The sequence below is a fragment of the Gobius niger genome (assembly GCF_951799975.1).
Source record: "Gobius niger genome assembly, chromosome: 6".
In the NCBI taxonomy this organism is placed as follows: domain Eukaryota; kingdom Metazoa; phylum Chordata; class Actinopteri; order Gobiiformes; family Gobiidae; genus Gobius; species Gobius niger.
In genome coordinates this window covers 17,320,348-17,333,356 of record NC_136857.1, presented here as the reverse complement: position 1 = coordinate 17,333,356, position 13,009 = coordinate 17,320,348, and the positions used below count along the sequence as shown (strand labels likewise).

Here is a 13,009-nt window from a genome sequence, read left to right as displayed (position 1 = left end):
TTTAAACCTCTAGACTTGCAAACATCTGCACTCCACGCTTTTGACAAAATTTTTCATTAACCTATGGGATCAATCTGTGACTATCTTGATGTTGTGTAGCATTATGATGTTGTTTTATCTTCTTTGAGGGCTGGAACACAAAAGGTTCCTGAACAGTACAGACGGCTGCAGTGTTGACTTCAATTACGCGCTAATTTCGAGCCATGATATGTGTATGTGAGATGATGGAGACTGTGAACCGTTGGGAATAGAAAATGTCATAAAGGGGATTCCTCATCCCTCAGCAGCACAGTGACCTCGGAGTGTGACTGTCCAATCCCCCTGCCCTGATTTTACTACCCATAAAACAGGAAAATCAATGAAAAGGAACGAAAGGAATATTGTCAATTGGCCACAAGAGGGCACAGTTCAGCGCAACTCTCTGTGGATCTACTCTGCTTACTTTGGAACTGCTCTGGCAGAGGAGGAAGGAAGGATTTTGCATGCAGATCAGTGATCACAGTGGTTGTGTAAATTAAAAGCATGTGAGACTCAATACTTCTCTGTGGGTTCCAATGTTTCCCATTGACTAAAACATCACTTCTTTAAAGGGACACTGCGTAACATTTTGGACTATACTGTCGTCATCAATATAAAACATACTCCTATGACCAGCTCAACACAGAAAATGCTATTACGGCAGTGGGTAATCAAAGAATGGATCTGGATGAGGACCTAACCACTTTAAATCTTCAATTCTGCTGACTTTAGGTGACATCTCAATGGCAACAAGCTGGAGACGTACCCACTCCCAGGAAAGTTACAGTCATGTCTTTGGAGAGGTGAGCCGCTCACAGCAAAAACACATGTTTATTACATTATAAATTTCAATTATGAAAATATCTGTCATGAAATAAATGTGTGAACTTCAATGTTTTTTATTGGGTAAAATTCTACGCGGTGTGGCTTTAATAATTTTGTACAGAGTAGATACTTTTATATATTAATAATCCAATTAACCTGCTTGTTTTATAAGACTACAGAGAAGAAAACTGTGTATATATAGTCTATTTTTCTTCTCATATCATTTAGGGCTGCACAGTATAAGAAATAAATTCTAAAATATTGCAATGTGTCAGTCAATCTCAGTCCAACTGACAGACATCTTACAAAATGGACAGTCTTCACCTAATATAATAATAATTTCAATACTTCTCTTACCAAACGTGGTGCCAGCGTCAGGTCTGGAGACTGAGGACACTATGACGAACCCAAAGCCTTCGTTCTCTCCTCTCTGGATCTCCACGTCGTACGGCTGGAGACTGGCTGGAACCACGGCGCTCCCACTGCCCCCTCCGCCCCCGCTGCCGATCCCGCTGGTGGAGCCGCTGCCCGAGCTCACCGTGTTCAGGGAGTTCTGGCTGCCCTGTGGAGTGCGTTTGCCCTCCGTCAGGCTGGGCGCCTGGGTGCTGCTGTGGTGGGAGGAGGCTGGTGAGGGCGGGACATCGCCTTCGCCTTTGGATACTGGGAAAGTAGCAGAGAAAGAACTAATTATTCAGGTAGTTCTTCAAAATCAGGACTGTATTGGACTTTCCCTCCCAACCACTGCTTCTGCCATGCTGCTTCATTGAGAGGCACAGAAAATGTTTCATGCCAGTCACTAACAAACACTTTTTCACAACCTCTACAGATTTGTGCCATTATTTTGCCCATCACTGATTACTTCTCTATGCCCTACAGTATACATTGAGGAAAAAATGTTTAAATACAAATTTAACCATTATCCAAAAAGGTCACTACACCATTTACTCTAATATGACTTTTTTCTGGTCATTTCTCTCAGGTGTGTTTCTGCTCTCGTAGGCATGATTACACGCTAAATGCCACGCTCACCTCCATATCCAGTTGACTTGCGCCTCACAGTGAGGTTGACGTGGCCCTGTTTAGCGGCCTGCTGCATCAGCTGTACCACGAGCTGATGAGACTTCCCCACAACCGCAGTGCCATCCACACAGATCAGCTCGTCCCCCGACCTGAGGCGCCCATCCTCATCCGCTGCTCCATACTTCACTATGTGACCGATGTAGATCTGGAGAAACAATTGTTGTTTATCACATTTTAAACATTACCAGGAGCATTAACAATCCCATATATGATTGTAGAGGTGTAGACTCCGGAGAGTTTGCAGATAATAAACATAATACTGTAGTGAATGTGAATGATTAAAATTGTGGTTTCAATTTTCCTAGGATAGTACATCCATCTATCCAACCAACACATTACTTGGTTTCTGCAAGTTCGAGATTCTCCAGATTTTCTCGAAACGTTTTGAGTAAAATAAAAAACTTTTAAAATCCTTAATCTGTCTAAGCCAATCTACACTTACAAATACTGTAGGTGTGTCTCATCTGAGTTTATTGATTTGCAAACCAACAGTGTTGTTTTCCGTATCATTACAGCGAGGTATTTGTGGCAGCCTTGTGCAGGCTGTTTTTCTAGCTTCAAATACACTTCGCTTTAGGCACTGTGAGTGGGAGTATGGGCACCTCTTACAGAAACAGGCGCATAACTAGCATGCAGCTTTCTTGGCACCGATGACAAGCAATAGCTGAATATGTGGCCTACAGCTCAATGTGAAATTATTTCCTCCGTCGTTTTAAAACAGCATTCAGCAGCACAGACCGGGAAATAAAGCCTTCATCTATTTTCTCACACTATTTTGGACGACAAGGCTTTAGAGTCGTCTTCGGCGTTTTGTCATATAGACCAAAAACACCAACAGTACATTTTTTGGAGATTCTATGCCATTGTTTTTTGCTAGATGAAACGTGTGTAGAAAGAGCATTTACATCCAAATTACATCTGATTGTGCAGTGAATAAACTGGCAATAATTGGGCAGGTACTCACCGGCTCACCAGGCTCATTCCCTCCGAGGATACGAAAACCAAATCCTGTGTCTTTGCGCCAGAGGAAAATGTCCTGCTCCTGGCAATCTGGCACTGCAAAATGTAGACAATATAGAGAATAAATCCATATCTTAATTATGTTTGTGGTGTATAATTCTAACAAGCTCTAGTCAGCACATACTGTATTTTGGCAGATACTGGATTTGTCTTTCCCTACATCCTTGTTGCCCTAACTAAATCACTGTGCACTGCGACTGATCAAATCCAACCACTGAAGACTTGATAATCTCCTGGCCTCATTATCATGATCTTTGTATCCCCCTGCATGTGAGTCTCATCCTTCCATGCTCCTCTCAGCCCACTCGTTTGCTTCAAAGCAGGACACAGGCAATTTGGTGTCAGTCTGTTCAGCCCACGAGGCCAGGGGCGAGCAGGAGGTCCCGCCTGCTGTCCATGCGCCTAACACGCTACGGCCTCTCTTTTCCTCTGCCCAGTCTACTAGCGGAGGTCTAACACTTGGTCTTAAGGCTGCTCTCAGACCAAAAGGAAACAACGGAATGCACTTTTTTGTGGCAGTGCTAAGCCTGTATAAAAAAGGGAAAGTGGTATTTTATTTGTAAAGCACTTTTCACATCAGCCTAAACTTCACAGAACACTTCACAAGAAGGCTCTAACACCAATGTCCATTGGAAAATGGGGTAGAATTTGCTTGAAACAGTTATGAACGTTTTGTGTAATTATTGTATTGATCACTTTTGGACTCTAAGTAACAATACAATTTGACATTACAACCCAGTGAGACTTTTGCACAGACTTTTGTGAATTATTTCGTAACCATAAGAGACAGAGATTTAAAGGGATATTTCAGGATTTTTGACATTTCCTAGTTATGCAGAGTGTTGTTGATTTCTGGAGATGTTTCTTTTTTAATTCATGCAGTCCTTATATTTGAAGAGTTTAGTGGTGCTAGGCTAGCGGAAACAATCTGACCCACTCCACAATGCACCTGAGGCAAATCACTTATAACGCCAGGCTACTGATATAAATGTCTGTGTCGATATAATGATTTTAACCATTTTGCATTCAAAATAACTTATATTTGAGCAGCATCAGCTTCGTGATTATAAGCTACGCAGCGGCGGAGTGATCTGCTAGAAAATAGTCCCTCAAAATGCAGTAATTAATGTGATGCAAGGTCAGTTATATTTAAAAAATGATTCAATCAACACAGACATTTTATATCCGTAGTCTGGCTTTGTAAGTGATTTGCCTCAGATACACTGTGCTTGAGTCAGACTGTTTTTAAAGCAGGCTACTAGTTACTATAGACATGTGCTAGCCTGGCACTAGCCTAGCGCCACTAAACTCTTCAAATATAAGGACTGCATGAATTTAAAAACAAAAAATCCAGAAATCAAAAACTCTGAAATATCTCTTTAACGTTTTTAGTTTTGGAATCTACAGAAGACCTCTGAAGAATCGACTAAACATGAATATACAGTTCAACACGGACATGTTTAGAAGCTTCATACACAGGTTTATGGATGAGACATTTTTAATAATATGGGGCAAAAATATCAGCTGTGCACTTCGGCATCGGCCAATTAAAATCCCTCCAAAAAAAACTGCCTTAGAAAAACCCTATCGGTCGACCTATATTAGATCCATTTCTATGATTGAAACCTTTACTATAATAATAAATGTTTAATTGTAGGCTTGTAGGCTAATTGTAGGCTATTTGAAAGATAAAAACAAAACATCAAATTAAATTACTTAACATATCAGATATCGGCCATCCCCCTTCGAAAATCCATATCGGTCTGAGAAACTACACAAAAATAAAATCTGATGATCGATTGATAATCATTCTGATGAAAGAGGGTCATGCACCTTGGGTTTTGTTAACTCTGTATATCCTGCAACTAGAAATAATACTTCGGTCTCTTGTCGTCTTCTATAGCTGCTCAAATGACTTTTTTACATTATTCATTCACTCGTCAGTGGATCTGTTCCTATTGAGCTCAAAGCTTAAGTTTAGCATAAAAGTAAGTAAGACAGAATGGGACTTTGGTGGGCCACCTTGACGCGATGAATAACAGGAAACACTGCCCTATCAATCACTGTGAGTTTCCACCATCGTTTTCTCGACGATTTCTGCCAAGCGTCTTTGTTTCTGGCTGAGTTTTGTGTTTGATCTCGTCTCTACACCTCCCTGCTGACTCAAAAAGGGGTCTGCCGCTCCTTTAGGGGTTATCAAACACATATACCAATCAGCCACAGCTTAAAGAGCCTCTCGCTGGGCCTAGTTAATATTTAATCAGCTTCAGTCCTAGATTTTTACACGGGCGAGCCATAATTATGAACCAACGCTGCTGCACATAGAGCAGAACATAAGAACATAAAAGAGCAGCTTGTCAAGAGTGAGAGACTGGACAAACCCTCTGCTCGGGCGATAACGAAACAATGTTTTTCCAACCTGGACAACATCTTAATAATGATGACCGGTTTAAAATATACAAATATGCTGATACTCTATGAAAAATGCAGAAGTAGAACAACAAAAAGAATATTAGGAAGGCTGCTCTAGATTAAAGTTTGGGGGAAAATCTGGGACTATCCTCAAAATTAGCCTGAGTTCAGTGACTTCAAAACAAATGATCAGCAGTAAACAACAAAGCTAAGAACTGAGCCGAACGGTGGAGCAGTAGTTAGTGCTCGCGCCTCACAGCTACTGTAGAAAGTCCCGGGTTCGACTATAACTATGTACGCTGATGACCTTGTTATTTTTTGTCCATATAGCGCTGCATTACAAGAGCTGTTGAATGTGTGCTCTCAGTATGGAACAGACTTTGACATCAAATACAACTCAAAGAAAAGCATAGTCATGATAGCCCGGAGAACAGCTGGAGGAGCTGTGTGCGGATCGGGAAGTCTGGGCATCTCTGCTGAGACTGCTGCCCCCGCGACCCAGCCCGGAGCAGAGAGAACGCCAAACTGACATTCCCTGACTTCTTTTTTATCAGGAAATAGACTTAATGTCACTGATGAATGTAAAAATTTGGGGCACTATGTGACTGCAGACTTGTCTGATGACAGAGACATTTACAGACAGAGTTGCATGCTTTATGGACAGGCAACATGCTGATCCGCAGGTTTGGAATGTGCTCAACACCTGTTAAAATCAGACTCTTTCAGCCGTATTGCACTCCCATGTATACTGCTCACATATGGAGGTGCTACAAAAAGAGTAGTATGCATAAGCTAACTGTGGCAAATAATGATGCCATGCGGATGCTGCTGAGAGTCCCACGATGGAGCAGTGCAAGCCAAATGTTTGCAAATGTTTCTGTGAAATCTCATGTACAGGTGCATGTGCAGGCTGTCGAACTCAGTGAACAGCATCATCACTGCATTGACCAACCCTGGACTACGCTTAGTGCGATATTCCTCTCGTATATGGACTCACTGGCTGTTGAGCCTATACAGGAGATAAATGTATTGTTTTTATGTGTGTCTTTTCTTTTAATATGGACCATCTTTTTAGCGTCCGTAATAAAGTCAATAATAATAATAATTTAAAAATGTATAAATACAAGGCCATGCGGGGCCCTTTTGCGCGTATTCTGCATGTTCTTTACGTGTGTGCATAGGTTCCACCCGCGCTGGTTTCCATGATGTAACAGGTTTATAAGCGTGAGTCGCATATGTGTTCATGCCGTTTAAAAAGTGCAAATATTTAATCGGGGCGTATTTCATAACTCATTTCACTGAATAAAAATGCTACAGCTACTTTTATATAATTGCCAAACTCTATGTGGAGTTTACATGTTCTCCCGTGGTGGTCAGAGGGACTGTTGGCGCGAGTAAATATAATATAATAATAATATAAGTAAATATACGAATAAACTTCTTTGTCTTCTCCTTCTTTGTCATCTTCTCCTTCTTCTCCTTTGTCGTCTTCTTCTTCTCCTTCTTTGTCGTCTTCTTCTTCTCCTTCTTTGTCGTCTTCTCCTTCTTCTCCTTTGTCATCTTCTTCTTCTCCTTCTTTGTCGTCTTCTCCTTCTTCTCCTTTGTCTTCTTCTTCTTCTTCTTCTCCTTCTTTGTCGTCTTCTCCTTCTCCTTCTTCTTCAGCTGCAAGGCCAGAACTTTAACTCCAGAATTTATAGAAATGTTGTGACTAATTTGAGAGTCAAAACTATATGTTGATTTCTACTAATATTTCTCTGAATTACTAAAACAATCTTCTTTTCCTCTTTTGACCAGACAGTAGCCTCATTGGTACTGATAAAGTTCAGCACATACTGTAAATTTAAATATAGCCCTATTTTATCTTTCCACTCAGAACATATGCCATTTTCCAAGTGCTTTCTTTGGGATATGCAAGATGCCCCCAACTGTGTGTTCTCGGTATGCAACATTTTACCTCTCTCATAAACGCAGCTCTGTTTCAAGGACAGATTCCTCTTAGAGGCGCCTTATAGGACTACAGACGTGACTCAGTGCATCAATGTTTAGCAAACAAAGACGGCCCGCAGTCATCACCCTCAACACTCACTTTTAATTTTGAAAAAGTCAGAACAGATAAAAGGAACTTCCAAAAGCACCAAAAGCAAAGTCATACACAGTACACACACGGATTGGTAATGGGCACTCAAAGCATCAAGGAACCACTGACACCAGGGTAAAGAGACGCAAGGGGGCAAGGTGGGCTGAGAGTCATCCCAGACCGACCTTTGTGAATGTGGGCTCCATGCTCTGCCAACAATATCAGTCTGAATATTGTAGAAACTAAACTTTATACTTTATATTTTATACGTTTAAACACGCACAATCCTTTTACAGATTGTGAATTTCAAATATCATTCAAAATGAACAAATAAATGAATAAAATCTACCAAGAAGGTGTCATTTAATGGCTGTACTCACATCTGCTCTCATACATGCTCCGAGACTGAGCCCAGATCTTGAAGGGGTCAGGTTTCTTCTGTAGCGTGAGGGTCCCATCGACGTTGGGGTCATGGAGGGGCGGCAGGCCGGGCAGAGGCTGTGTGGGCGCAGCTGGGGGAGGGGCCACCACCTCGCTGGGCATGGCAGAGGGCAGCGCGTGGCTCGGTGAGTCCGTGTGTGTGCTGCGGTGGCTGCAAACACTGTGCTGGGAGCTGTTCTGGCTGTCCTTCCTCTCCAACTGGTGCTGAAAATAAACAGGTGGGAATTAGGGCTACATGATACATGATACAAAAGTATCCGATGAATGATGAATATTGCAATAACAAAATTACATGGTAAACTTCACTATCAATTGTAATCAAATTGAGATCGTATTTTGAATGTTCGCAATTGGCCAATACAATATCTATTGTAAACAACAAAATCTCCTGTGTCCATGGGATCGCATTAGGCTTAAGAGCTAAGAGACTTTTATTTTTAGACAGTATAGCTGAACTATGTCAAATATTGATATTGTACTTTGCTGATAATGCTTTAACAATAAAAGTGATATTTATTGCGCATCCTTCATGTGAGTCACACGGATGTCCATGTGCGAAGCTGTGAGTCAGTTAGGCCAGAGGATGTTGCAAAGAAAAAGAAAAAAAGAACACCCAAGGTCATATTCTTTAGACATAGAGCAGCTTCCTGAATGGCGACTCGTTACCATGGTTTCAATGAAGATGGTTTGAAAATGTGGAGGAATGTTGTCATCAAAGGTTTGGGATTTTTAAACCATCGAGATTTTCCGGAGCAAATAGTTTTGTTTCCAGCATTAAAGCTGGGTACCTGAGTTTTTGTTGTTATAGTAAATGTATTTTTGCCACCACAGAGTGTGTGGCAAAAACACACCTGTGTTGCATCGTCTTCACCTACGTTTTTATTGAACAATGGGAGATAGAGGTAGAATCTAAATGAGTGCAATATATCTTGAGGGTGGTCCCCCTTGCTGCACTTTGCCACCACTCAAAGCTATACACAGGTGTGAAACATGCAAATAATTCATTTCTGTGAACAATTCGGAGGTGCATGAGGGATTGTGAGAGCTATGGCCAAAACTAATAATTACCCAGTTTGAACAGGAAACCAGGTCCTCCAGCTTTAATGGTATTTAGGGCAGAGACTGATATAATGCTTGTGCTTTTAACATTTTATTAGTTAAAACATTTCTTTTACTGTCGATAAAGCCAATCCCCTGTGAAGTAATTTGTATATTTTCATGCAGCATTTTACAACTTCCTGGCTCAATCCTTCTCCAGTTATCCAGGTTTGGGAGCAGCACAAAGATTGCACTGATTTACAAGCTATTCTGAACTTGTTAACTTTTACTAAATACACTTAATTTAATTCAGAAAACTTTGTTACACATCGATTACTACTTGAAATCCTCCCACCTGCTGATGTCATGAGATGCTGCTCCGCGGTGTCACCGGAATCATTATTTCAACGCTCAAATTGACATTACAAGTAGCTTTTTTCAAGCAGCTGGCAACTGTTATTTTCAGCCATATGTAAACTGCCTCACTCGGGCGTCTTGTATGCTCGTAAATTGGGGCTGAATTAATGCTTTCTGTCTGTACAATGTTTTGAGTTATAAAGCATGAAATACTATTTGTACAATGCACAGTGAATGGCAGCCTGTCTGAACACGAGGTCTCCGACATTCATTCACTTGAGGCAATATAGAGGTACAAATGCACACGCATGTCATAAACTGTCAGAGCTGAAATATCATACAATGGCTTCAGACGCTGAAGTCATTTCTGTTGTTTATTTGCATGCTGCGTGTGATTGCCCATTACAATCACTGTACTGCCTCTGTGGGAAAAGATTTGCCTTGCCAGTACAATGCAATTACTGACAATTGAATTGTTTTTTACTCATATGAATAATCAAGTAGCTCCTGTAATGGCAGACAAGTCTCCCACACATCAGTGGCGTGAAACAAAGGGTTGAATAATCCTGTAATGTTTTCTAACGTGCGCAAAGAGCCACATAAAAATCACATTGATCACTCCCAGCTCATCTAACAGTTTGGGACAGCACAGAGTCTATTGCATATGAGTTGATAGTGATAACAGAGAGCCTGAACTGGAGGCAGGGCTGACATGAAGTTGCATGCAGCGTGACATTTCAGTGACACAACACAGACGGGGAAAACTGGCTTTTTCCAAGCAAAAAGCTTAATGTGAGCTGACAGTGAGCTATAGGGCCTCCACCGGTCCACCATGTCACACCAACCTTTAACACTTCCCACTTTTGGACCGGCTTTTGCCTTCTACTCGATAGTAGCTACATAGAACAATTGCAATAAATCTCTAAATATCATTCTCTGTAGTAGTAGTGTAATTGGATAACAAACTAATTATATGAACAACATATTTTTTTTAGTGAATGTTTTTTATTTTATTTTTTTCAAGAAGTTGAAATACCATTATTGCGAAAACACTGACACGAGCAACTGCATTATTATTCTGTACTGTAGTCATGTTGAAAGAAGACCTATTGGGTTGAAAAATAATCAAGCTACAGAAGCAGCTTGTTTGTGACAGTCCAAACACTCCATAGCGTTGCTGAGTAAAAGAAGAAGAAGCTTTTTCTCCACCCCTGAGGCCTTGTGATGTGAATAGGTAACTCCCTCAGCCCTGACTGATGCTGCTTCCAGCTAATCCCAAATATCCCGGCGGCTGCAACTCCGGCTTTTAATGTCGATCAAGAGCTGTGGGATCTGAGCTTTCTTCTCTCGTGTGAACTCTGCACTAATGAGCTGCCTGAGTTTGTCCGCAGTAAAAAATGCTCCTTGACGTTAACATCCTGTCCTGTGCAGGGGGTGATCCAGGGTGACTGTAATCTAAAAAACAACACTGGCATCTTCTCCCTATCGATTTTCTGATCAGACCGAGATGGGTCATGAAAATGAATCGCAGCACGCTTTTTTAAAGTCTTATTCAAAGTGTCCTCTTTGTGCTTCTTGTTGACGTAGTGAGAGGACAGCTCCCATCAGACTGCTGCAATCACCTTTTTTAAGTTCTTAACTCCTGTAGATCACGTCCTTGTAACTTCTATGCATCCACTGCACTTTGTGGGATGTTGTAAAGTGCAAAAATGGCTTACCATGAACGCTCACCTACTCTGAACTACTCAGAATGTTATTTCAATTCAAACAACCCGGTACAGATGACAACTTGACACGCTTTTCAACCCCCTCTGTGTGTTCAATAAGTCAATGTAATGCTGGCTTCCAGTTCTAATTTTGCTTTATGCTTTATGTTTGCAACACTTTGGACTTCACAAACAATAAACACATCGTTTTGCGATCGAGCTTCAAATTCAATGCTATGTTACTTTATCATAGCCACTTACAGTGTGTGTTGCATTTGTCTACATCTTCCGCAGATTGCATTTTCTCCTAATATCACACAGCTCTAGAAGGCACATATTTGGCAAACAACAAAGAGACAAACTTGAAAAGCCCAGAGCAGTGACGGTGACAGGAGAGTGAGAGCAGAAGCAGCAGATGCACACATCACAGAACTATCACATCTCTGTTTATCCTTTGTTCTTAATATAGCTCTGCTTTCCTAACTAGACTGGAGCGAACATGCACAGGGGGAAACAGACAAGAGAGATGTTTCAAATACTCACCACCAGCTTCGGACTCCTCTTGGCTGGCACCACTCCTGCAAAGCATCGGCAGAGAGACAGAGAGAGCATTAATGACCGGCTCTTCCCGCTGTCCCCCACCCAAAAGAAGAAAAAAGAAAACTCCCCCCCCCCCCCGCACGAGATCCAAAAGAGATCCTCTCTTCGCACCCGTTGTTGCTGCTGCAGGGGGGCTTTCTCCAGCTCTCAGCCCTCTCCCCGTGTACAACAACAACAACGCGGTGTGTGCACGGGCAAGTCGCTAATCCTGCAACGATCTCCACCGCCGACCCCCGTACCCCCCCACACCCGCCACCCCTCCCTCCTGCTGCCGCTGGTTGTAAGGATCTCTAACACGATCTAGCGTATTAAGAGAAGTGATGCTGCGGTTGCCCGACAGTCCACAGGTCCCTATAGCTACAGGTCGTTTCCTTCAAAAATTCAACTCCAAAAAACGCGCTCCACGCCATATTAAAAAGAGCCTGGTTTTATTATTCTAGTGCTCTGCCTTCACAGTCAGGGCTTACATTGAGGAGCTGATGCTTGCTCTCCGGTGCCTATTCCCTGCTCCCTCCCCCTACTCTCCTCCTTCAACACCCTAGCACTATCTTTCTCCATCTCTCCAACATATAAATACCCACCGTACAGCACGAGCAAGCAGTCAACACCAAGTCACCCCGAGATCATTTGTGCTGGTGAAATATTGATAACCAAATCCGAGGAAGATGCAACCGAAATGTAGGATATTATTAGAACTTGCCATTGAATATTAATAAAACCCCATTCATCATTATCAGACGCAAAGCATAGACTCCTAGACATTTTAACACCAGCCTAATTACTCCCACGAAAAGATCTAAAACCAAAAACAGTCTGCTTTCTTGTGCAGCTGCCACTTACTCCTATGTGGTGGTAAAAATAGACAAAATGAATAAATGAATGACAGAAGGAAGCAGAAGACTGGAAGCTGAATACAAAACCAGTCGCAACCTATATTTCATCATGAATCCTTCTGCAAAATACTGATTGGGCCACAGGGTTATTAGCGGCATGCTTCAGCGCATTAACGCACACTATGACATGCGAGAATCCATCTTTTTTTGTGCTGCATTGGCAAAAAAATCATTAAATGTTAAAACTCTTGCTACGAAGGCACCCCCCTCCCCACTCTCTCTCTCTCTCTTTCCACACAATTTATAATTCATCCAGCCCTTGTTTTTCTTTCCTTCCTTCCTACCCTCCTGTCCCCTCACAGATTATAGACCCCTGAAATAAAGCAACACAACTGTTAGTCCCATCTTGATAAATACGTTTTTTTTTCCTTTCTCATTGTAAGCGGGCGAAGGACGCGCAACAGAAGGTCAGGTGTCAATAATAAGTATCTTGTCTTTTGCAGCAGCAGGTGGCATGACCCTGGAAGCCCAAAAAAAAACATGCACGCACAGTCGCACGCACACACGCACACACACACATACACGGGGCTGAATTTCTCTTT

At 42.0% G+C, this 13,009-nt stretch overlaps 1 protein-coding gene across 12 annotated transcripts in view; it reads right to left on the bottom strand.

Moving 5' to 3' along the window:
* The window catches only part of LOC306963952 (membrane-associated guanylate kinase, WW and PDZ domain-containing protein 1-like), a 96,466-nt gene that overhangs the window by 6,916 nt on the left and 76,541 nt on the right, over window positions 1-13,009 (bottom strand). For all 12 annotated transcript variants that reach the window (XM_079557745.1, XM_079557742.1, XM_079557748.1 and 9 more), the window contains 5 exons: window positions 11,518-11,552; window positions 7,813-8,077; window positions 2,888-2,979; window positions 1,873-2,068; window positions 1,201-1,503 (listed from right to left, as the gene is read on the bottom strand). In XM_079557745.1, the coding sequence (XP_079413871.1) occupies window positions 1,201-1,503; window positions 1,873-2,068; window positions 2,888-2,979; window positions 7,813-8,077; window positions 11,518-11,552 (891 nt within the window). The remainder of the gene's footprint in view (window positions 1-1,200; window positions 1,504-1,872; window positions 2,069-2,887; window positions 2,980-7,812; window positions 8,078-11,517; window positions 11,553-13,009) is intronic.